The sequence below is a fragment of the Poromitra crassiceps genome (genome assembly GCF_964638095.1).
Source record: "Poromitra crassiceps genome assembly, chromosome: 4".
In the NCBI taxonomy this organism is placed as follows: Eukaryota; Metazoa; Chordata; class Actinopteri; order Beryciformes; family Melamphaidae; genus Poromitra; species Poromitra crassiceps.
In genome coordinates, this window is record NC_139626.1 from 29,619,076 (window position 1) to 29,641,229 (window position 22,154).

General features: G+C 45.2%; 1 protein-coding gene across 1 annotated transcript; it reads left to right on the forward strand.

Annotated features, from left to right (window-relative positions):
- Positions 1-4,160: 4,160 nt before the first annotated feature.
- On the forward strand, positions 4,161-21,565 carry LOC310776092 (sodium-dependent neutral amino acid transporter B(0)AT2-like). Its single transcript, XM_083636249.1, has 12 exons — positions 4,161-4,391; positions 6,514-6,739; positions 7,396-7,553; positions 9,855-9,975; positions 10,890-11,065; positions 15,712-15,822; positions 15,928-16,169; positions 16,913-17,096; positions 17,254-17,455; positions 18,229-18,388; positions 18,565-18,727; positions 20,245-21,565. Exons 2-12 carry the CDS (start codon positions 6,514-6,516, stop codon positions 20,494-20,496), a joined length of 1,995 nt encoding a protein of 664 aa, XP_083492375.1. The 5' UTR covers positions 4,161-4,391; the 3' UTR covers positions 20,497-21,565.
- The last annotated feature ends 589 nt before the right edge of the window (positions 21,566-22,154 follow it).

The window sequence follows — 22,154 nt, forward strand, 5'->3', positions numbered from 1 at the left end:
TGCACTGAGGGCATCATATAGCATCCTGTCGTCACGCCCTGCTCGATCAGCCATTTACCACACCGACTTGTATGCTATGTCTCAAACAGAAGGCATTATTAGTGTTGCCAGATGGGAAATAATGAATTATCGTACCTGAGCGTCAAAATTATAGTTTTTGGAGGGAAATTATCATACACGAGCAGCGGCTTCTTCTTATGGATTTCTGGCAATAATATGGGCTCCATATTAATATACTACCACCACCACTTAGGTGATTGGCTCAGCAAATCAGCAGAGAAAGATGTCCTGCACTGATTGGATATTGGGAGAATGGAGAGTTGTGATGTCACTAGTGATGTCACTCGAGCAAATGTGATGTCACCAGTGATGTCACTCGAGCAATTGTGATGTCATCAGTGATGTCACTTGAGCAGGGAGTAAAGCCTGGATTATGCTTGACGCTTTGGCCGGCCGCACGGAAATGAGAGACACGGAATCCTGACGAGGAAACGTGTGGAGCTTTTATACTCTGTGTGGGTTTCTGCTTGCGGAATTGAGCGCGAGTCTTGAAAACTCCACTTTGTCCACCCAGCCGCGCCCGCATCCGCGTCCGCGTAGTTCCAAAATTCGGGGTGCGCACGGCCAGGCGAAAACCGTCCGCACGGAGCATTGCGGAGGGGCGTGTCTGCTGATTTGACGTCACTTTTCCGTGCGGACACTCGCGTTTCTCACTGATGCGGAAAGCATAATGAGACCTTTACACACCCTGAATGACAAGGGGCGTGTACAGCATGGGGGTGCAACTGAGTGATGCTGTAGAAAGTCAGTCTTCATGTTTGAAATATAGTCAAGACCACACTTCAATCATGAGAGACTCGTAGGAAGGTTTAATCAACTTTATTGAACAAATAGATAGTTTAGGTTTGGCGTAGGCTATGACTCCATGGTATGACGCTCCTCTTGAGATGAGAGACAGGGGTGTCTGTCAGTGACGTATAGGATAGAGAATTATATTATTATTAGACCGTGTTCGTGCGCGTGCGTGTGTGTGTTTGTTTTAGGTCATTCTCTGTAATGGTTTAGTCTTCAGGCCTCTGGAAATTCATGGTGGAAACAAAGAAAATAGCATGATGTCTTTGATGTGAGTTGCATTCAAATTTGATACAGTAGCTATTGTGTGTAAAGCCTAAAATGACAATGGTGTAAAGTAGCCCAATTTGTTTGTTAGTAGCCTTCATAATTGTCTGACATTTGTCTCATGCAGGCGTTAGCAACCTGCGCACGCACGCACGCATGCAAGCACACACGCATGTTTGTTCCAGTGGTCCTTTTCCCAATTAATAAACAAACCTCAAATATGTATCGATGAGTGTGACAAAATCTCCCTGCAGGGCTTGACATTTGCTTTTTTGGCCACCTGCCAATATGGCTGCTAGAAGTTACCAGCCAATTAGAATTTCCACTAGCCAAAATGTTTTTCTTGAAATAAACCAGAATATGAGCGTGTTAATTTAAGCATAAGTATCAGTAAGTGGCCCGGGATTCTCAAAGCCTGTGTTGAGGGTCACATGAACAAAAATGCACTCTTGAAGCTAAATAAATTCAAAACCAACAAGTTAATTATTTACATATTTTACTTCAATGTAGAACAGTAATTTCTTACACATGAGATTACTTTTAGCCTTTTAGTCATAAAGATTATTGAAAGATATTCCATATTCCAGACTGAAATGTTATAACAGAAGTAGAGTATTGGCCAGAATGACATGAACATTTGGACACTTATTAAAGCGGGTATCTTCTATGTTGCGTCCAGGTGCACTGTAAAAAAAAATATTATTATTATTAAAAGAAAAAATTTGGAGGGGGGCCCCTGTCAGTCAAGGGCCCTTGGAATCGTCCACACTTTCTTCCCCTGGCTACGGCCCTGCACACACACACACACACACACACACACAACAGCACCGGCGGTTTCATCTTTCACAACAGTCTGTGTGATAGGATGGACTGCGGCTCCAAGCATCCGTCAGACCCGCCAATAGAGCAGAACAGGCGGGGTCAGGTGAAGCGTGTTTGACTTTGGTTATAGTGTCCCTGGACCCCGCTGAGGACATTTGGACAACTTGACAAGAATCTATATAACTTGATGTCATAATAAGGTATTTACTTTTAATGGATGCATGCCATTATTTCCAACTATTTCAGTATCCTATATGGACTACTCCTATAGTGAAAGCAGTGGATGTTGTTGCAGATTGTTGAGCAGGCTCTTACGTGGCAGTGTGACTGCACAGCACAGAAGTAGGCTACCGCTACCGCATGTAATTTCTCTCCCCCGGGGGTCTGGACAGTTATCAACTTACATTGGAGTGAATTTAGCCTGGTGAAGTAGGCTATATGCATTTAAACATAAACAGACTGAAAAACGTAAAAACAGCACATTTTATCTGATCATGATGCATAGCATACTGCTGTTAAAGCCCAAAACTATTCAAATTTGTTGACAGAAATAAACTATTGCATCAGCCCAGTTTCGGTAAATGTCTCTAGCCGTTTTTCTGTCTTTCTTTTCTTTCTTTCTTACAAAAAGACATGGGAAAAAAAGCTTCTGGTAGCCCTAAATGCACCAAGGCTTTCACGGGTTTACACATTTAAAAGGATCTGCCACGTGTTATTTGACAATTCAGGCGGGGCAGCCTAACGTTACGTGGGTCAACCTGGCATCCCCCTTGAGGAGGGAGGGAGGGGGGGGGGGGGTGCCACAAAGGGGAGGTGCTGGAGGCGAGTGCTGCGTTCAGGTGTACATTCTACGTTCATATTTCACACTTCTGCGTCAATCGAAATGTGTCACTTTGTTTTGGTGGCAAGCCGGCCTTTTTTACTTTCCCAGCGAGCACAAAACGTTTTTTCAACGTTGATTTTTAGTTTAAATCTGGGTGATATTGGGTTTGAACGTCTAAGACCTAATTTCACCCTCTTTTCAACCGGCTAAAATGCGGTTACAACGTCAACGTGTAAAAAAACACAATTTGGTTCATGATATTGTTAAAACATTTGTTGTAGTTTGGAATAGAGACAATATTGATAGTGTGTGAATTGGCATTTGTCCATTTTATTGTGTAACTGAGAGTTGAAATCTCGTCTACACGAAAACTACATTTCAACGCATTTTATGTCACATGGAATATCATAAATATGGGACTATATAGGCTATGTGGTGCCAGCAAAAAGCTTCCAAGACACAACTATGGTTAATAGTTTAGCGCAATACTATAAAATAATGAATTCAGTTCCTGCAGCAACGCGCATGCGCAAGTACCGTGCTAGCTATACCGTGACTGACTAGACCAAAGCAAGTCTGCACCGGTCTGCACCAAGTGCGGAACGAGGTGCTCTGGGCAGCTATGTTATTGTATACGAGGCTCTGTGTACCCCCTGAGTCTCTCGTGTTAAATGAAGTTAACCTGAAGCCGTACAGCCTACAGACTACAGATGCACACACACACAACATAATTTTAGTCTGTTACATAATATGATAGTCTCGTACGCATCACATAAAATAACTTGCCCTCCCGATCGTTGACAATTGTGTGTAGTCTAAGTTGTGTGCGAGATAGAGTATATATATGCCCGGCTCTCTGTGTAGTATAAGAAAATCTATAGCTCACGACGCAGAGCGCAGTGGCTTGGACGTGGGAGATCGGGGTTCGATTCCCGTGTGCGCTCCTGAATTTTTAATTTAAGATGCTGGTGAAATATGGTCTAAATCTGAACGTTCAATACACGTCTGCAAATAGTGGGTGAAAAAACTTTCACTTTCAAACCTTCCTTGCACGTTTTTTCAACGTTGACCCTAAACGTTTTTTAAACGTCTTTTCAACCGAAAAATGCTCGCTGGGTTGTTTCTTTCTATACTACAGCCGCCACCTTCAGACCTTTCACTTCAGTTGTCAGAGTTAAGTGAGGAGTGGATGTTCAATTAACCAATTTGGTGGGTCGTTCATTCGATTGTGATTCCAATATTTCCGACAGCACTTGAACGCGGCACCTCTGTGTTGTGTGTGGGCTCCTGGGCCATTCATCCTCGTTGCATCATGCGGAAGAAACAGACCGCGTCGGATACTACTGCTCCTTTGAGAAGCGGTTAGAAAACTACAACTGGCTTTCAGTTTCAGCACTAACGCTCAATATTAGAAATGTCCACATGACCTCAGAACTCGAATGGTTACACTAAAGCTGCTGTACGTAAAGAAGGCAGCTCCGGACGTTGACATTACTAACATTGCAGTGACAGTCGGTGCACGTGTTCCCCTCGTTCCTCTTCTGTACGGACTGACTGAAGATTACCGCCGATTTTCTTCCCGTTTCTCTGCCACACATCAACTGTTTTTCTACATTTTCGTGGTCAGGTCAGTAAGCACACAATAGAGGTAACTTGTCTTTCATTTTGTCCAGAATTATTTGCCTCAACGCGAGACTCTTCAGTCATTCTTCCTTCAGAAGGAAGGAAGCTACATAATTATAGGCTACATAATGATATGTCTTATCTGTACTGTAGGAGATGACAGTAATCTAAATAGTCATCCTAGATGGCAAAGCGCTAAAACGGTTTACCAATTTGCCGAGGGATCCCCTGGAACCCAATGACCCCTGGCTGGTGTTCTCCGGACCCCACGTTGAGAACCACTGGTTTTAAACATATTTGTATGTGTGTGAACGTCTTTCAGGGTTGCCAACAGTAGGCCAGCTGGCTGGAGTGAGATTTTCATGCACTTGCATGTCTTCAACTGATCACTGTCCCATAGGACTTTGTCTGAACAGTGTATAATGTATGAACGCCTAATAATCCATAGTGTTTACATTATGAACATTGTTTTGGCTAGGCTACATTTTAAATATCAGTAAGTATGTGTAGCAGTCAGTAGCAGTATAACAATGAAATACATTAGGTCATTCTCTCACACGGATATTTGGTTTCACATTGGCCATGTTTGTTTATATAAGAAGATGCATTTTTTTTCTGATTTCACAATTGGTTGCAAGCATTTATAGCCTACAGAGTTTTTAAACCACTTAACGTCACTGTCAACACTTTAAGATGCTGTATGTATAACCATTAAACAAATAGTTAATTTTAAATGCAGGGAAAAAATGCAATCAATTATTTGGTCAGGTGATCTGTTAACACTGACCCAGAAAACAATAACAGCTATACATACCACCACTGCCAAACAGCCAGGCAGGAATCGAACCCAGAACCTTCTTGCTGTGAGGCGACACTGCTACCATGCCACCATGCCTCACCTGATATATAAAATAGAATATGCTGCGTGCATACTGTAGATAATATTTGGAATGAGAGAATAGTAGATGATGAAAAGATTGGGCCCCCACTAGACTGTAATTCCAATCCCATATTATTGTGATTTGTTTGTATTGTGTGATTTATGTGTGACAGGCACATTTGTATATTATTCATCTATGCAGTATTGTTAGAAATTCTGGTAGTTATAACAATTCACATAGAGAAGTGCTGGATAGGAGAGTTGATAACTTAAGATCCGGGTAGACTCAGCTCTCAGTCTTAATCCGTTTCACTACTGTAAGACTGAGAATATTACTATTTAAATATTTTCATAACGTTAGGTGGTGCTGTAAATAATAATTGTGGGCGGGCCTGCTTTCTGGGAGCAGTGACGCTCATGCAGAACCGGTGCTGTCGCGTTTGCGGAGAAACATATTAATCACTTAGAAACAAACATAACCTGTTAATAGGACGTGTTTCATCCGGCCCCGGCGGCTAGAGGTCTTTCCCCCAGCGTTATGCCCGACTCCCGAGGCTACGTTACAGAGCCTGCTGTCTGATGACTTCACAGTAGCAAGCCGGCCACTTTCGGCTAGGACAAATTATTGTAAAATAAACAACAGGTATAAACTCTCTTTGCAGCACATCAGTGTCTTGCTCTATATTGGAACTATGAAACATTGCATTGCCGCTACCAAATAAAATTCTAATAATAAATGTACTAATGTAGGCGTGTCTGCTGCCGGCCGTTCTCGCCGGGCTCAATGAACCAGATTTGGAACAGTAAATTCCCAGACGTTTGGTGGTTAGGTGGCGCTGTTGGCGCCGCTCACCAAACGTCTGGAAACCGAGACTAACTGTCACCGGGTACTAACCTGGTAACTATCACAATATGTTTGATATTTGAAATAAGACAGAGAGAGGCAAGCTTTTACCCCCCCCCCCCCCAGGAATCAGGATTTCTGTTGTGATCACTCACTCACTCACTTGATCACACTCACTCTCATCAGAAGAGTTATTTGTGGCACACCACCGTGAGTAAAGGCTATAATTGGCCGTTGCCTTATTTGGGTATGGTCAGTCTCAAGCCCCGCCTCCAAAACAAAGGTGTTGCTGTTGAGAAGTGGAAGCGTCGTGCTTCGTCCAATGAAGTCTCTGTTTCCACAGTGATGGAAGTGCATCGTTTACATTCTGTCCCGTTGTTGTTCCCACCTCTCCTCCCCTAGATGGAGAAGCAGCCCTTGCCCACTGACGATGACAGGACAGGTGAAGCGCCCGCGGCGGAGGTAGATGGGGGTGCTGTTGAGGAGCGTGGCCAGCAGGGTGCGTCGGAGCCGCCTGCCAGAGATGGGTGGAACAGTAAAATAGAGTATTTCTTGGCCCAGGTGGGGTTCAGCGTCGGGCTCGGCAACGTGTGGAGGTTTCCATATTTGTGCCACCAGAATGGAGGAGGTGAGGACCTAGTCTTGTCAGTCAGCATTCAGTTGAACTTTACATGAGCATAATTCTTTGTTTGTTTATAGACGGTTTCAAATCGACAACATTAGACATTCCAAATTTCCCCCAGCTTACTTCCTGTTGCAGTGTATGCTAGTACAATACCTGACAGGACATAAGCTAGGTTCCAAACTAATAATAATATTTCATTTATTTTATATAGCGCTTTTCAAAACCCAAAGACGCTTAACAGTAAAACAGAAGACAAGCAACAGGCAACAGATACAGGGAACAGGCAACAGATACAGGCAACAGGTACAAATAACAGTGGCGGTTCAGGGCAAGGTTCTATGGAGAAGCAGAGGAGAGGAAGAGAACAGGAGGGAGGGGCAGGGGGAGGAGGGGGGGGGGGGGCGGAGGGTGATGGTTTGGAGGAGGTGGTCAGGGGTAGGGGAGGTTGTAAGCTTGGGAGAACAGATAGGTTTTAAGTCGGGTTTTGAAAGTGGGGAGTGAGGGAGAGTCTCGGACGGTCTGGGGGAGGGAGTTCCAAAGTCGGGGTGCGGCGCGGGAGAAAGCACGGGATAAATTGTGTTCCCTAGAAACACAATTCCATGAAAAGCGTCTCTAGAGGAAGTGTACTGTTTTGACACGTGTCTTCTCCTCTCCTACAGGAGCGTTTCTCCTCCTCTACGTGCTGCTCATGCTGCTTGTTGGCATCCCGCTGTTCTTCCTGGAACTGGCGGCCGGTCAGGCCATCCGGCAGGGCAGCATTGGAGTGTGGAAGTACATCTCCCCCAAGATGGCAGGGATTGGCTACTCCAGCTGTGTGGTAAGATACTGATTGGCTACTCCAGCTCTGTGGCAAAGAACTTTTATGGAAAGAAATGGCAGCTCCATATTGCCCCATTGCAACATCAGCGCCCAGCAGCCTCCGCCATTTTTGATTTTTGGAAACGTGACAGCGCCAAAAGAACCTCGCAGTGGTCAGCTGCGGTAGCGCTGGCCCCTATAATCAGCCTCTCTAAACAGTAACTCAACGGGAGTTGAACCTCGGGTCCTTTTCATTAGCTATTTATCTTGAAAAAAATAAAACAATTTTTTTTGCTTAGTTTCCACAATATGGTTGTTGTTTTACATCCCTGCACTACACCACTTCAATCAAGATTTGCAGTACGCCCGGAAAAGATGTGAATCCCCAAAGTTTAGAGTGTTCTCCCGTTGAGTTACTGTTTAGAGAGGCTGATTATAGGGGCCAGCGCTACCGCAGCTGACCACTGCGAGGCGCATTCTGTTTCCAAAAATGGCCGGAGTGTCGTCTCTTTCCTTCCACGCTCTTTGTCTGTGGTAAGATACTGATTGGCTACTCCAGCTGTGTGGTAAGATGCTGATTGGCTACTCCAGCTGTGTGTATTAGATATCATCAGTTTGTGAAGTTCAGTGTGTTCCAGGAGTTATTTTGTGATGTGAAGTGTCTTCATTAGTGGCTGAACACCAACAAAATAAATGAATAAAAATAAGTCCAAAAGGTGTCCTCCATTTTCCAGAATGCCTTTCCGGGTATTATGCATGTATATATACAGTTGTTTATACAGCATTTGCATATCAAGTATCCATATAATAATTCATTTTTATTTATAAAGCGCTTTTCAATGACCCAAAGACGCTGACACAGTATGAGTACATAGAAAACAAGATCACAACAGGCAACAGATACAAGTAACAACAGTCTCACCCAGTTGGCGCAGCCTTTGGAGGAGGATGGAATGACACACTATCAAAGGCTGCGCTGAGGTCTAGGAGCATCAGGATGTTGAGGGCACCTGAGTCTCCAGAGATGAGTAGATCGTTGATGACTTTGACCAGGGCAGCTTCGGTGCTGTGAAATGGACGGAAGCCGGACTGAAAGGGTTCGTAGAGGTTATTGGGACTGGAGATGGGAGTTGGGTGGTGACAAGGAGTTCTAGGGTTTTGGAGAGGAAAGGTAGGTTGGAGATAGGGCGGTAGTTGGAGAGATTGGCTGGGTCGAGACTGGGCTTTTTGAGAATGGGGGTGACAGTAAATAGAGGGAACGTGGCCTTGGGATAGTGACTGGATGAAGAGGGCGGTGAGGTGGGATAGTGACTGGATGAAGAGGGCGGTGAGGTGGGATAGTGACTGGATGAAGAGGGCGGTGAGGTGGGATAGTGACTGGATGAAGAGGGCGGTGAGGTGGGATAGTGACTGGATGAAGAGGGCGGTGAGGTGGGATAGTGACTGGATGAAGAGGGTGGTGAGGTGGGATAGTGACTGGATGAAGAGGGCGGTGAGGTGGGATAGTGACTGGATGGAGAGGGCGGTGAGGTGGGATAGTGACTGGATGAAGAGGGCGGTGAGGTGGGATAGTGACTGGATGAAGAGGGTGGTGAGGTGGGATAGTGACTGGATGAAGAGGGCGGTGAGGTGGGATAGTGACTGGATGAAGAGGGCGGTGAGGTGGGATAGTGACTGGATGAAGAGGGCGGTGAGGTGGATAGTGACTGGATGAAGAGGGTGGTGAGGTGGGATAGTGACTGGATGAAGAGGGTGGTGAGGTGGGATAGTGACTGGATGAAGAGGGCGGTGAGGTGGGATAGTGACTGGATGAAGAGGGTGGTGAGGTGGGATAGTGACTGGATGGAGAGGGCGGTGAGGTGGGATAGTGACTGGATGAAGAGGGCGGTGAGGTGGGATAGTGACTGGATGAAGAGGGCGGTGAGGTGGGATAGTGACTGGATGAAGAGGGCGGTGAGGTGGGATAGTGACTGGATGAAGAGGGCGGTGAGGTGGGATAGTGACTGGATGAAGAGGGCGGTGAGGTGGGATAGTGACTGGATGAAGAGGGTGGTGAGGTGGGATAGTGACTGGATGAAGAGGGTGGTGAGGTGGGATAGTGACTGGATGAAGAGGGCGGTGAGGTGATATAGTGACTGGATGAAGAGGGCGGTGAGGTGATATAGTGACTGGATGAAGAGGGCGGTGAGGTGGAGGATGAGGACATGGAGGCATGCTTTAGGTCAGAGTGGTGGGGAGGGGGTCAAGGGCGCAGGTGGTTAATGTTTAATGTTCTTAGGAACCTAGTAAACCTGGTCACCTTGTTCTCAAATGTCCCCAGGTGTGTTTCTTTGTGGCGCTGTACTACAATGTGATCCTGGCATGGAGTCTTTTCTACCTTGGGAACTCGTTTCAGAACCCTTTACCTTGGCAGCAGTGTCCAAAAACGGGCAACGTAACAGGTAAACACTCAATATGACAATATCACACATTACAGTATGTGACCAAGTCTATTTAAAGGTGAGCTGAAGGCTAGATCGTGAACTGTCTCCGATCAAAGCGGTGTATCAGCCCAGAACAGACTAGTAAGATGCCCAGTGACCTTTTTCACAGCAGCCAGTTTGTGTCTAAAAGGCAGGGTAAACACAGGTGCAACCAAAACATTAACTCATTGAGTGCCAGCCACTTTTGGAGAACGGACTCACACACTCACGCACCCAGCGTCTATTTTCGGAGTGCTCCGTTTTTGTGCGCCGGCTCCCAGCGCGACACGGAAAAGCCAAACCGGACTGCTGAGAATGGTTTGGCCCTTCGGCGTCGGGTGCTGCTTTTCTGGCGGCTAATCGTGTGGAGAAACTATACAGCAGAGACAGAGAGGCTCAGTTGTGGGCGCGGATTGACTGCTGTTCGCAGCCAACGTCAGCTCCAGCCAGAGCAATCTATATGGCTCTGGCTGCAGCATGAGCGGTTTCTCTTTCATCACGGGGCTTTTTCCTGCTGTTTTCCTGACCTTTCTCTAATCTGGAGAGCACTGTCGCCACCTAATGGGTCTGTAAAATAGGTTATACACCTTCAATAGCTACAATATTTGTACAGGAGATGCAGCAGGCTTTGATCCACGTCCCACCGTCAAAAAACGCATTTGACGTCGATCGACGTCATTGGCACTCTACGTCACTATTTACTTTGACGTCGATCGACGTCATTGGCACTCAATGAGTTTCCAACTTCCAATCCATTTATGTGTCCCAGTGCTGGGGCCCTCATTAATGTTTTGGTTGCGCCGGTTTACCCTGCCTTTTAGACACAAAATGGCTGCTGTGAAAAAGGCCCATGGCCCAGCGAGTGAGCATCTCTTTCTCTCTCTTCACACCAGTGAAGGAATGTGAAGACAGCTCCCCCACCACATACTTCTGGTACCGCAAGGCCCTGGACGTCACGGACTCCATCGACCAGCTGGGCCACTTTAACCCTTACATCACCTGCTGTCTCCTGGTGGCCTGGACCATCGTGTGCCTGGGAATGTTCAAGGGTATCAAGACTTCTGTCAAGGTGACGGTCCCACCTGCTGTGGCAGTTTTGTGTAGAAGCGTAATAGACCCTTTTCACGGGGGGCATTTTGTGCCGAAAAGGCAGGGTAAACACAGGTGCAAGCAAAACACTAATGAGGGTTTCCAACTTCCAAGATTTGAATTTGGAAACCCTTATCAGTGCGTTGCTTGCACCTGTGTTTACCCTGCCTTTTCGGCACAAAATGGCCCCCGTGAAATGGGTCTATTGTACAGTATCCAGCAACTCTGCGATACAGAGTTTTGAAGGCCAGGGGGTTGTTACTCTAGCAGCACCTGCTTAACTAAAGAGTTTCCAGATTGGTTACTAGTAGTCAGGTTATAGTTGAAGTTAGTGTTTCAAACATCCCACTGACTGACTGGCGTAGGTCTATTTTTGTCCGCGTCTTGGTGTGTTTCGTAGAAGGATCTTGTTAGTCTTGTTAATCAATGTGTGTGTGTGTGTGTGTGTGTGTGTGTGTGTGTGTGTGTGTGTGTTCTCAGCCCTCCATGTTAGAAAAGATCAAAGCGGAGTATTTGCAAAGTAACTGCTTATGAGTGCTATGCTTTCTTTACGAGAGATTATTTGAAATAAACACCCGCCAAAATGTGAAATTGTCAACCAAATTGCAAAGGTTGCTCATATTGACCAGTACTAATATAAGCCTTCCCAGTTAGACCAAATCCTGGTCATGTGCTGGGCTCAGACGTCTGGGTTCCCATGGGTGATGGAATCTCTGGAATTCTTGGCGTAGGTGTGGACGCATGTCAGAGGGCAAAATCAATAGATGATCTGCCCTGGTAATAAGCTGCCTGGAGACGCCTACAGTTTGTCTGTTTGATACAGATAGCTTTTTTCACAAGGAACTTCCATGTGTGAGGGCATCAAACATACGCAAGCATATTATCAACTTCCATGTGTGAGGGCATCAAACATACACAAGCATATATCAAGACATTTTATTACCGTTATGTCATCACATTTATTTTTGCCACACAATGAATGAATGAAACAATCTGTAGCTTTAGGCCAGGGGTGGCCAAACTTTTTTGGTTGTGGGCCGCATACAGAAATGTATAAGGAGTTGCGGGCCAAACAATTTTCAAACTGTTGAGAGTGAAAGCGGGGGGGGGGGGCAGAAAACCCTTGTGCCATCAAACATTGAATTTCCATCTAAATAAATATATGACACATAGTTTATTGATGTGCTCACCTATTACAATGGGTATTTCTGTATGTTTTCAAATCTTTTCCTGTGCCAACAGGTTAAGACAGAGATAATTTCACCAACATTCAGTATTATCAGTATCAGTTTTTTTTTCGTTTTTCCATGAAAAACGAAATGGGGAAAAAAACGTTTTTCCGTTTCCGTTTTTCTGTTTCAAACTTTAAAATGGAAAAACGAAAAAATGAAAAAAGCTTCACCGGCAAAAAAAAAGAAAGCCAAATTCATGGCAGGCCACTTAAAAATGGGCAGCGGGCCGCAGTTTGGCCACCCCTGCCTTAAACCAAAGCGGCGGAGTTGCAAAATAGTGATCTTCCCTTTTATTTTTTTGCTGAATGGCACAAGACTCAATCAATGATCAACAATTCCAATGAATTTTTAGGTAAGTAAATCAACTTGAAACTGAAAGTGTTTCTCCGTCGAGAAATGAGCCCTTGGATTCCTGGAGATGTTGCACAATGCTATGTGGACATCTAAATTTATAATGTCCCTCAACATCCTGCATCAGATGGCAAATCAACTTTAAATGTTTCAAGTTGTTTCATTTGATTAGTTATTAGAGGCCTAGAGGTTGAAAATGATTCAGTTTTTCACAAAGCAAACTACACCCCCCCAAAACACGCACGCACGCACACGCACACACACACACACACACACACACATTTCACCATGAAGTCACCCACTCCAGGGCACACACACGCGCGCGCACGCACGCACGGGCACGCACACACACATTTCACCATGAAGTCATCAAACATAGATCTAGAAATCCAGATATCATCATCATCATCTTTAACCATTTATCTGGTGATCGGGTCGCGGAGGTAGCAGTTCCAGCAGGGGACCCCAGACTTTCACTTTCACATTAGCCAGCTCTGACCGGGGGATCCCGAGGCGTTCCCAGGCCAGTGTGGAGATAATCTCTCCACCTAGCCCTCGCTCTGACTCTCCACCATGCCCCAGCTGGACATGCCTGGAACAACTCCCTATAGGGAGGCGAAATCTAGATATTATCGTTGTGAATAATGATACAGTTCATGATGCTTTGTGTGCTTATTTGTATTTATAGTGGGCTGTACTGTAGGCCAGTTGTTCTCCAAGTGGGGTCCGGGAACCCCCAGGAGTCCTTGAGGGAGTTGCAGGGGGTCCCAAGGAAAAGGGCGAATAATTTATTTTCACTATATTGATTGATTGATTGATTGAGTTCTTTATTGATAATGAACATACAGTATATACATATATACATACACAGGCCCACCATTATCAAAAGGATAAAAAACGCAATAAAGCTAACAGCTTATTTCCATTGCGGTCCTTGAGGTGACTGTGATAAAATGTGCACTGTTGTGTGTATGCCTGGATGTGTGTAAGTGTGTGACAGTATGAGTGCATCAAGCACTTGTCAGAGTCTGCGGGTAACGCGTGGGTGTGCCTGCCACGCAGGGGGGAGGATAACATGGGGAAATAGGGCACATTGAATAATCAATAAATATGAGCCTAAAATGAAATAAAAGACAATTAGTGCAATTAAGAATAAACCCAAACAAATCCTAATAAAATACGTACAATAAAAACTAATCAAGTAAAATAAATAAAATAAAATAAAACTAAAACTAAAAACATATTTCCTAAACTTGAAACTGAAAGTGTTTCTCTGTCGGGAAATGAGCCCCCGGATTCCTGGAGATGTTGCACAATGCTGTCTATGTGGACATCTAAATTTATAATGTCCCTCAACATCCTGCATCAGATGGCAAATCAACTTTAAATGTTTCAAGTTGTTTCATTTGATTAGTTATTAGAGGCCTAGAGATTGAAAATGATTCAGTTTTTCACAAAGCAAACAGATTGAGAAAATACGTACACCCCCCCAAAACACAAACACACGCACACGCGCGCACGCACACACACACACACATGCACAAATGAACAAATGAAATATGTATTTATGTCCACATAAATACAAGTATGCAAATGACATAAACAGTAATAGTGCAGTCAAATGCTGGGAGTCAGTCAGTTACATGAGTGCCCAGACAGCAACCACAGTAATACATACACATAAGAAACACACAGGATGATAACATGGGCATGGCAGGTTGATATACAGTTATACTGTAATGCAAGATAGCGGTCAGTATCCACTTCATGGGTACAAAAAGCAGCGCCTCCTCGATATTGAGCGGCTGCCGATAATAGATATTGAACAATATCTCACTAACTGCTTGGCCCTTCTCTTTGGGAGACCAACCATCTGAAGGCCTCTCGCAACCAGCTTATGGACATGACCTAGGCCAGTGATACTCAACTGGCGGCCCATGTGGCCCGCGGGCGCCCCCTGTGTGGCCCGCGATGGAATTGCAAAAAAAAAAAAAAAAATGTTTTTTACAGTGCACCTGAACACAACATGCAAGATACCTGCTGAATAAGTGTCCAAATGTTCATGTCATTCTGGCCAATACTCCACTTCTGTTATAGCATTTCAGCCTGGAATATGGAATATCTTTCAATAATCTATGATTTAGCCGCTAAATTGTCAAATACCGCCGTCTGCTCGCTACCCAGGCACTTATGTATGTACTTAACCTAACTAACTATCCGGTGTGCAACATTGTCAGACTAAACTTTGACTGACACCCCAAAAACCTACAATCTGCTACAGAAAAAATTATATTGATTGTTTATTAACTGGCCCCTGGCCTTCTATCATTTCACGAAAGTGGCCCCCGGGCAAAGCAAGTTGAGTATCCCTGACCTAGGCTACCAAATATGAAAACCAGCTGTGAAATGGTCTGTTCTAGCTGTTGGTATTTCATCATCTTGGTTAGAAAGGCCTCCTCTAGGCTGTGGTCAAAGGTACAGCCAACCTCTAGTTTAGGCCTTCCTCCATCCAGCTAGTGAACTCTTAGGCTACCCTGGGTCTGTGTCATTAACTTTGTTATTCAGCTTCCCAGGCACTGGCAGTTATTATCGCAGTATGAATACAATGGTAATACAAATTAGAGGCGGTGCCGGTGGCATCATGTTATTGTTATTTACCAGGGTATTGATTGATTGATTGATTGATTTTATTCATGCACGTAGAAGACAATAAAAAAAAACATCCATGGGATAGGGGCTTAAACTGATCTGTAGTAATACCAGTTATTGTCCCTTCCCTCTTGAGAGCCCTCCTTGTCTGTTATAGCTGCTGGTCAGTGGTTACTGGTCAGTGTGTTGTAGCTGCTGGTCAGTGGTTACTGGTCAGTGTGTTGTAGCTGCTGGTCAGTGGTTGCTGGTCAGTGTGTTGTAGCTGCTGGTCAGTGGTTACTGGTCAGTGTGTTGTAGCTGCTGGTCAGTGGTTGCTGGTCAGTGACTGTTGGCCTGTGCCTGTGATTTAATTGCAGGTCCTTTGCTCATGTGTTCATCCCCTCTCTCTTCCAAGGTGATGTATTTCTCCTCCATCTTCCCCTACGTGGTCCTCCTGTGCTTCCTCATCAGAGGACTCCTGCTGGACGGGGCCATGGAGGGCATCGGCTACATGTTCTACCCCAAGGTATGTGCAGCTACTGCAGTGTGTCTGGTCGCGTGTAGAGAAGGCAGGGCGAAGGTGACCCATTTCCCCCATGACACATCTGTTGCTCCTTCCGTGCGTCCACAGCTGGAGATCTGGGGGGACGTGCAGGTGTGGCGGCAGGCAGCCACACAGGTCTTCTTCGCTCTGGGCCTGGGCTTCGGCTCCATCATCGCCTACTCCTCCTACAATCCTAAGAACAACAACTGCCATCGTGACGCCTTCACCGTCTCCTTCATCAACTTCCTCACCTCTGTGCTGGCCACTCTGGTGGTGTTTGCGGTGCTGGGCTTCCGCGCCAAAGGAAAAGCCATGGAATGTGTAGCCAGGTATGTTTTCTTCTTCCCCTCATTTCCCCCATTTTCTCACAAATTGTACTTGGCCAATTCCCCCTGCTGCTCCAGTCGCTGCCCCACCCCCTCGGCTGATCTGGGGGAGAGCCGTAGACACACACATGCTTCCTCCAAATACATGTGCAGTTGCCAGCCGCTTCTTTTCACCCGACAGCGTGGAGCTTCACCGGCAGGACATAGCACGTGTGAGGATCAAGCTGTTCCCTTCTGCCCCGACTGACCAGAGGAGGCGCTAGTGCAGCGACCAGGACACATACCCTCATTCCAGCTTCCGACCCGCAGACACCAGCCAATCGTGCCTCTACGGACGCCCGTCCAAGCCGGAGGTAACACGGGGGCAGCGAACCTGCAACCCTCGTGTTGGTAGGCAGGGAATCTACCGGTAGCCAGGTATGTTTTTAGTATAGGATAAACGGATGCATCGAAAGGCGTACACAAAATCATCATCATCCATGTGTGTCAGAGATCCAATTTTGACCAAACTTGATCTAGCGTTCATGATGTATCGTTCATGATGTATCGTTCATGATGTATCGTTCATGATGTATCATTCATGATGTATCGTTCATCATCTATCGTTCATCATCTATCGTTCATCATCTATCGTTCATCATCTATCGTTCATCATCTATCGTTCATCATCTATCGTTCATGATCTATCGTTCGTGGGATACGACGGATTTACTGTCGCCTTGTCTTTTGTTTTGTTTTCTCCTTAGTAATTTGGATCAGCTGTCACAGCGGTTCTTCGATGGTGAGGTAGACAAGAACCTAATGCCGGGCTTCAACTACTCTGATCCCTCTTCTGTGGCCCTGACGGACTACAGCACCTGGTTCAAACACTACGGAGATAAAGTCCCTGGCAACCTCACCGACTGTGAGCTGGAAAAGGAGATGCAGAAGGTAAAGACGGCTTCGGGGAAATGTTGCGTGATACCACTCTAACTTGATTGTGCTATCAATCAGACATCCCAAGATCTCTTGATGTCGTGTTTTAATTGAAGGAACCCAAGTAAATGTTATATTCTATATGCTTTCTGTGCACCTGTCCTGTGCGCAGGGTGTGGAGGGTACAGGCCTGGCCTTCATTGCCTTCACAGAGGCCATGTCCCTCCTGCCTGGCAGCCCCTTCTGGTCGGCGCTCTTCTTCCTCATGCTGCTCAACTTGGGCCTGAGCACCATGTTTGGCACTATGGAGGGCATCCTCGCCCCCCTCACCGACAACTTCAAAACTCTGGCCAACAACAAGACCAAGTTCACAGGTACACACCCGTTCCAAGTGATGCTCCTACAACTAGTAAGATGCATCGTAAATTATGTTTCGCTAATGTATCAAAAGGAGATACACTGGGCACCTTTGTGTACGATGTTGTAGAACAGCATTGCCTCGCCCACATCTGAGATCTACGATATCCACCTTATTTCTAGCTGCCATGATGCCTGATGGGTGCTTCTTCCGCTTCCGGTGTAATAGACTGTTTTACAGTCTATGGTTTTAACTTGACAAAAGAAACGTCTATGAGGATTTTACAGCAGAGCCATTCTGCTCTACAGCCGTTTCGTTCGGGTGCTGGGATAACGTAATGCATTGTGGGTAGTCTGCTACTGTGGCTAATGCTAGCGGCTAGTGTAATAGTTACTTTACATGGCAGTAAAACGCCACTGAATGACCAAATTGATTTAACTTTTAACCATTTCGAGTAACACTGTTTGCATATGGACCCCCAGCGTTGGTTAGTTGTTTATAACGTGACTATATTTATAACTTTTATAACGTACTCCAGTTTCCGGTTTATAATTGGGGTCTGCAGCCGAGTATAACAAAGTTAATGGCAAGCTGCAACAATAAGTCACGTTAAACCGGACCTTGTACCCACAATTATTTTTTACAGTGGGGCATTCAAAAATAAGGTGGATAAGATAGTTTTGATTTGTTCACTCACTGTATGATCCCATTTGTGTTATTGTGAAATAATATTGTTCCACCATGTGAAAATAGTCGACATAAAAGATGTGATGCGTGTGTGTTTCACAGTGTTCAGCTGCATCATGGGCTTTCTGATTGGCCTGCTGTTCACCCAGCGCTGTGGGAACTACTTTGTGATGATGTTCGATGATTACTCCGCCACCCTCCCACTCATCATTGTGGTGGTTTTTGAGACGTTCAGTGTGTCTTGGCTGTATGGAGCTGACAGGTGAGCGCTATTTTCAAATAGAATGTGAAACATTCTCTTCATCGAGTTTTTGAGTTTCATTCAACTTTCAGATCATCTCAGTTAGTTCTCTATTAGGCTTTTTAGGTTAGTTCTCTATTAGGCTCATTAGGCACAAAAACTCTGTAACCGTCACCACTCTTTGTGTCTTTATGAAGGTTCCTCGACGACATTGAGGCAATGCTGGGTTGGCGTCCCAGTGTCATTTATAAATACCTGTGGAAATACGTTTGCCTGATCGCGATGGTGGGGCTGCTGGGAGCCAGCACCATCCGCATGTTCCTCAAACCACCTACATACATGTCCTGGAATGAAGAGCAGGTAGGGAAAGTGTCTACACACATACAGTACAAACCCACCCTAAAACAAGACATGTTGTGTGTTGTTGTTGTTGTTGTTGCTGTTGTTTCTGACTGGGGAAATGGGCCGTTCCTTTATCGAAAACAAACTGGGATGTAGCGGTTGAATGACATCACATCTGTTTTGTTAGCGTTCCATTTGCAGAAAACTGGGAGCTGGGAAGTTCACTGTTGAATTGTGTCACATCCGCTTAAACGAGTCAGCTCTTGGTCAGATCCGGTCAGATCCAGTCGCTAGCCATTGTTAGCAATAACAGTTGATAACAAGGCATTTCGTGGCATTTTGCGCATACAAACACTGCAGCAACATGTCCACACAATAGAAGTTAGGGCAGTGCTGTGTGTACAGCTGATTTAATGAGACACAAACAAGACAGAAGTGCTAATAAACAGCATTTACTACTATTATAACTACTGTTGTTGCGCGGAGCAGCCATCTTGGGTTTTTGAGGTCGGGGCTGCTGAGGCTCCTACGAGTTTGGAATGGGAAATACCAGCTCTGGTGACGTCACCGTCCCAGCTCATGACCTTTGAACCGTCAGATTACCAGTTCCCAGTTATAAAGGAATGCCCCAAAAGACTCTTGTTCTCTTGCTCTTAAAGGGATTCACATTTTTTAAAGTCTAGCCCTATTTGCTACTTACCAATGATGGTGTTGATTGGTACAGTTCTTTCTCACCACAATCCATGCGGTTCCTCATAGTAGCTCTGGAAAGTTGGGCAGAAACAAATGCAAGGTCAATGGGTTCACGCTCCTGTATGTACAAGCTGACTGAAGCTCACTGAAATGTACTTTGTGTGACTGTAGATGACATTTGAGTGAGATCATGGTGATTGTGAAGGGGGTAGTGAAGCCGAGAGTAGAATAGGATACCCCCTGTGGAGTCTAGATCTGGTGCTGGTGATGAACTCTGAGAAATGGGAGGACGAGAAGAGGGTTTCTGGAAATCTCTGACCTAGAGGTGAATGGCGTGGATGAGGGTTGCAGCAAATGGCACTGAAATGACAGCAGACAGCATAGGAGAGGAGAGGAGAACAGCTTTTAAGGTTGCCGGCTAATGGTGAGATTGGCTGAATGGGAAGATGTGGCTAACTGATTGGTTTAGCAAAAGCGGCTAACGCCCCCTAATCTGCTGTTATGCAGGGGAGCTGAGAAGAGAGGGAGAGTGAGTGAGTGAATGGAAAACGTCTTCCTGTCTGAACTTACGCTCGGCTCCACACACTCTCTGCACCTGCATGTAAAACCAGCAGATGTTCTCTGGAGGTTGTCAAAAAGGAATTCTGGGAAGTGTCTGAAGTAGACAATGCAGCCTGAAGAAAAAGAACAAAAAGTAGATGAAGGGTGGATTTTTAGCCGTTTTGATCATTTCTCGCTGATTTCAATGCAAACCAATGAAACATCAGGCTCTTCCCTTTCACTTCTTAAGTGATTATATTATTACAATATGTTTAACTCCCCCCCCCCCTCCCATCCCCCAGGCCTCTGAGGTGAAGGTGGAGTACCCTGGCTGGGCGCTGGCTGTCTTGTCTTTACTGATCATATTTGCCATGATGCCCGTCCCGCTGGGGTTCATCCACTCCGTCCTGCGGGACAGGACCAAGCAGCCGTCCAGAGACACAGAGATTGGTCGGTACAGCCTGGTCAACACTGACGACAAGTGTGAAACCCCCATGACCGACATGTCAGAGCTGGAACAACGGAACGGCGACTTGACTCCCGTTTCCTCATAATGTGGGACAGGCCGAGGACGCCAAGTCCAAGTTTCAGCGGATTACTATGAGGGACACTAAAATGTCACACCATTTGTTGCATACATTGCAGAGTGGTTGCTGCTTATGCTTAAAGTTGTAGCAGAAAAATATTATTTTAATTATTTAGCAGTACTAACATCTAGCTGTTAAAATCCACCCTTTAAAAATGTCTTTTTAAAACTCGTTACACTTTTTTACATTTACAGTTTTGCATTTAAGTGTAATTTCCTTCAGAAGGAACTTTTAAGTTCCAACAGATTTCAACGTTTTATTTTGGAGTGTGTAACCGAGTTTTAGAACAAATCATTAATTTTGTTGTTGTAGAACAGGGGTGGGCAACTATTTTTCATGGGGGGCCACATGAGAAACCCAGATTGTTGCCGGGGGCCGAACAAATATTATTAATATCATGCCGTAACCCATGGATGGGCAACTTTGATGATAGAGAGGGCCACAAAAAAATGTCCTCGCTACCAGATTTTGCTGAGGGCTGAACGGCGCCAGCACGAAAAATTTGGGGCATTTGAAGCCAGGTTTAGAGGAATAACTAATTTTAAATTAACAATTGTGATGTCATTATTCAGTCTTAACCACCAATATTTGATCCTTTTCCTCACTCACTCCTATGTCACCACCTGCTCTCCCTGCAGGGCTTGAAATTAACTTTTTTCACCACCTGCCAATATGGCTGCTAGATTTTAAAGTTACCAGCCAATTAGAATTTCCACTAGCCGAAATGTTTTTCTTGAAATAAACCAGAATATGAGTGGGTTAATTTAAGCATAAGTATCAGTAAGTGGCCTGGGATTCTCAAAGCCTGTGTTGAGGGTCACACAAGAACAAAAATGCACTCTTGAAGCTAAATAAATCCAAAACCAACAAGATAATTATTTAAATTTCTACTTCAATGTAGAACAGTCATTTCTTACACATGAGATTACTTTTAGCCTTTTAGTCATAAATATTATTGAAAGATACTCCATATTTCAGACTGAAATGCTATAACAGAAGAGTATTGCCCAGAATAACATGAACATTTGGACACTTATTCAGCGGGTATATTGCATGTTGCGTTCAAGTGCACTGTAAAAAAAAAAATTTTTTTTTTTTTTTTTTTTTGCAATTCCATCGCGGGCCACACAGGGGGCGCCCGCGGGCCGCATACGGCCCGCGGGCCGTATGTTGCCCATGTATGTTGTAGAACAACTACAGGGAACGATATCGTTTAAGGAGCCATTGCCTTTACGCACTATATTGTGAGCTGCAAAAACAACTTCTTATTTCTTTTGTTCCACCTTTTTAAATATGCATTATATGCATTCCTATGTGAGAGACACTTAAGCATTTCACAAATACAGACATTGCCCCCCAAAATGTCTTGTGAAAATGACTCTTCACTGTCTGGTCAACTGGTCCTTAACTTATATACACATTTACCACAAATCGTCAGATTGTACTGGTCGCAGTACTGTACGGTGCATCTGGAAAGCGCTTTTATCCAAAGCACTTAACAATATGCCTACATTCACACACTGTCACCGATGGAGGCAAGCTACCACGCAGGGGGCTGGTGCAGCCATCAGGAGCAATTTGGGCTTCAGTGTCTTGCCCAAGGACACTCCGTAGTGCATGAAAGA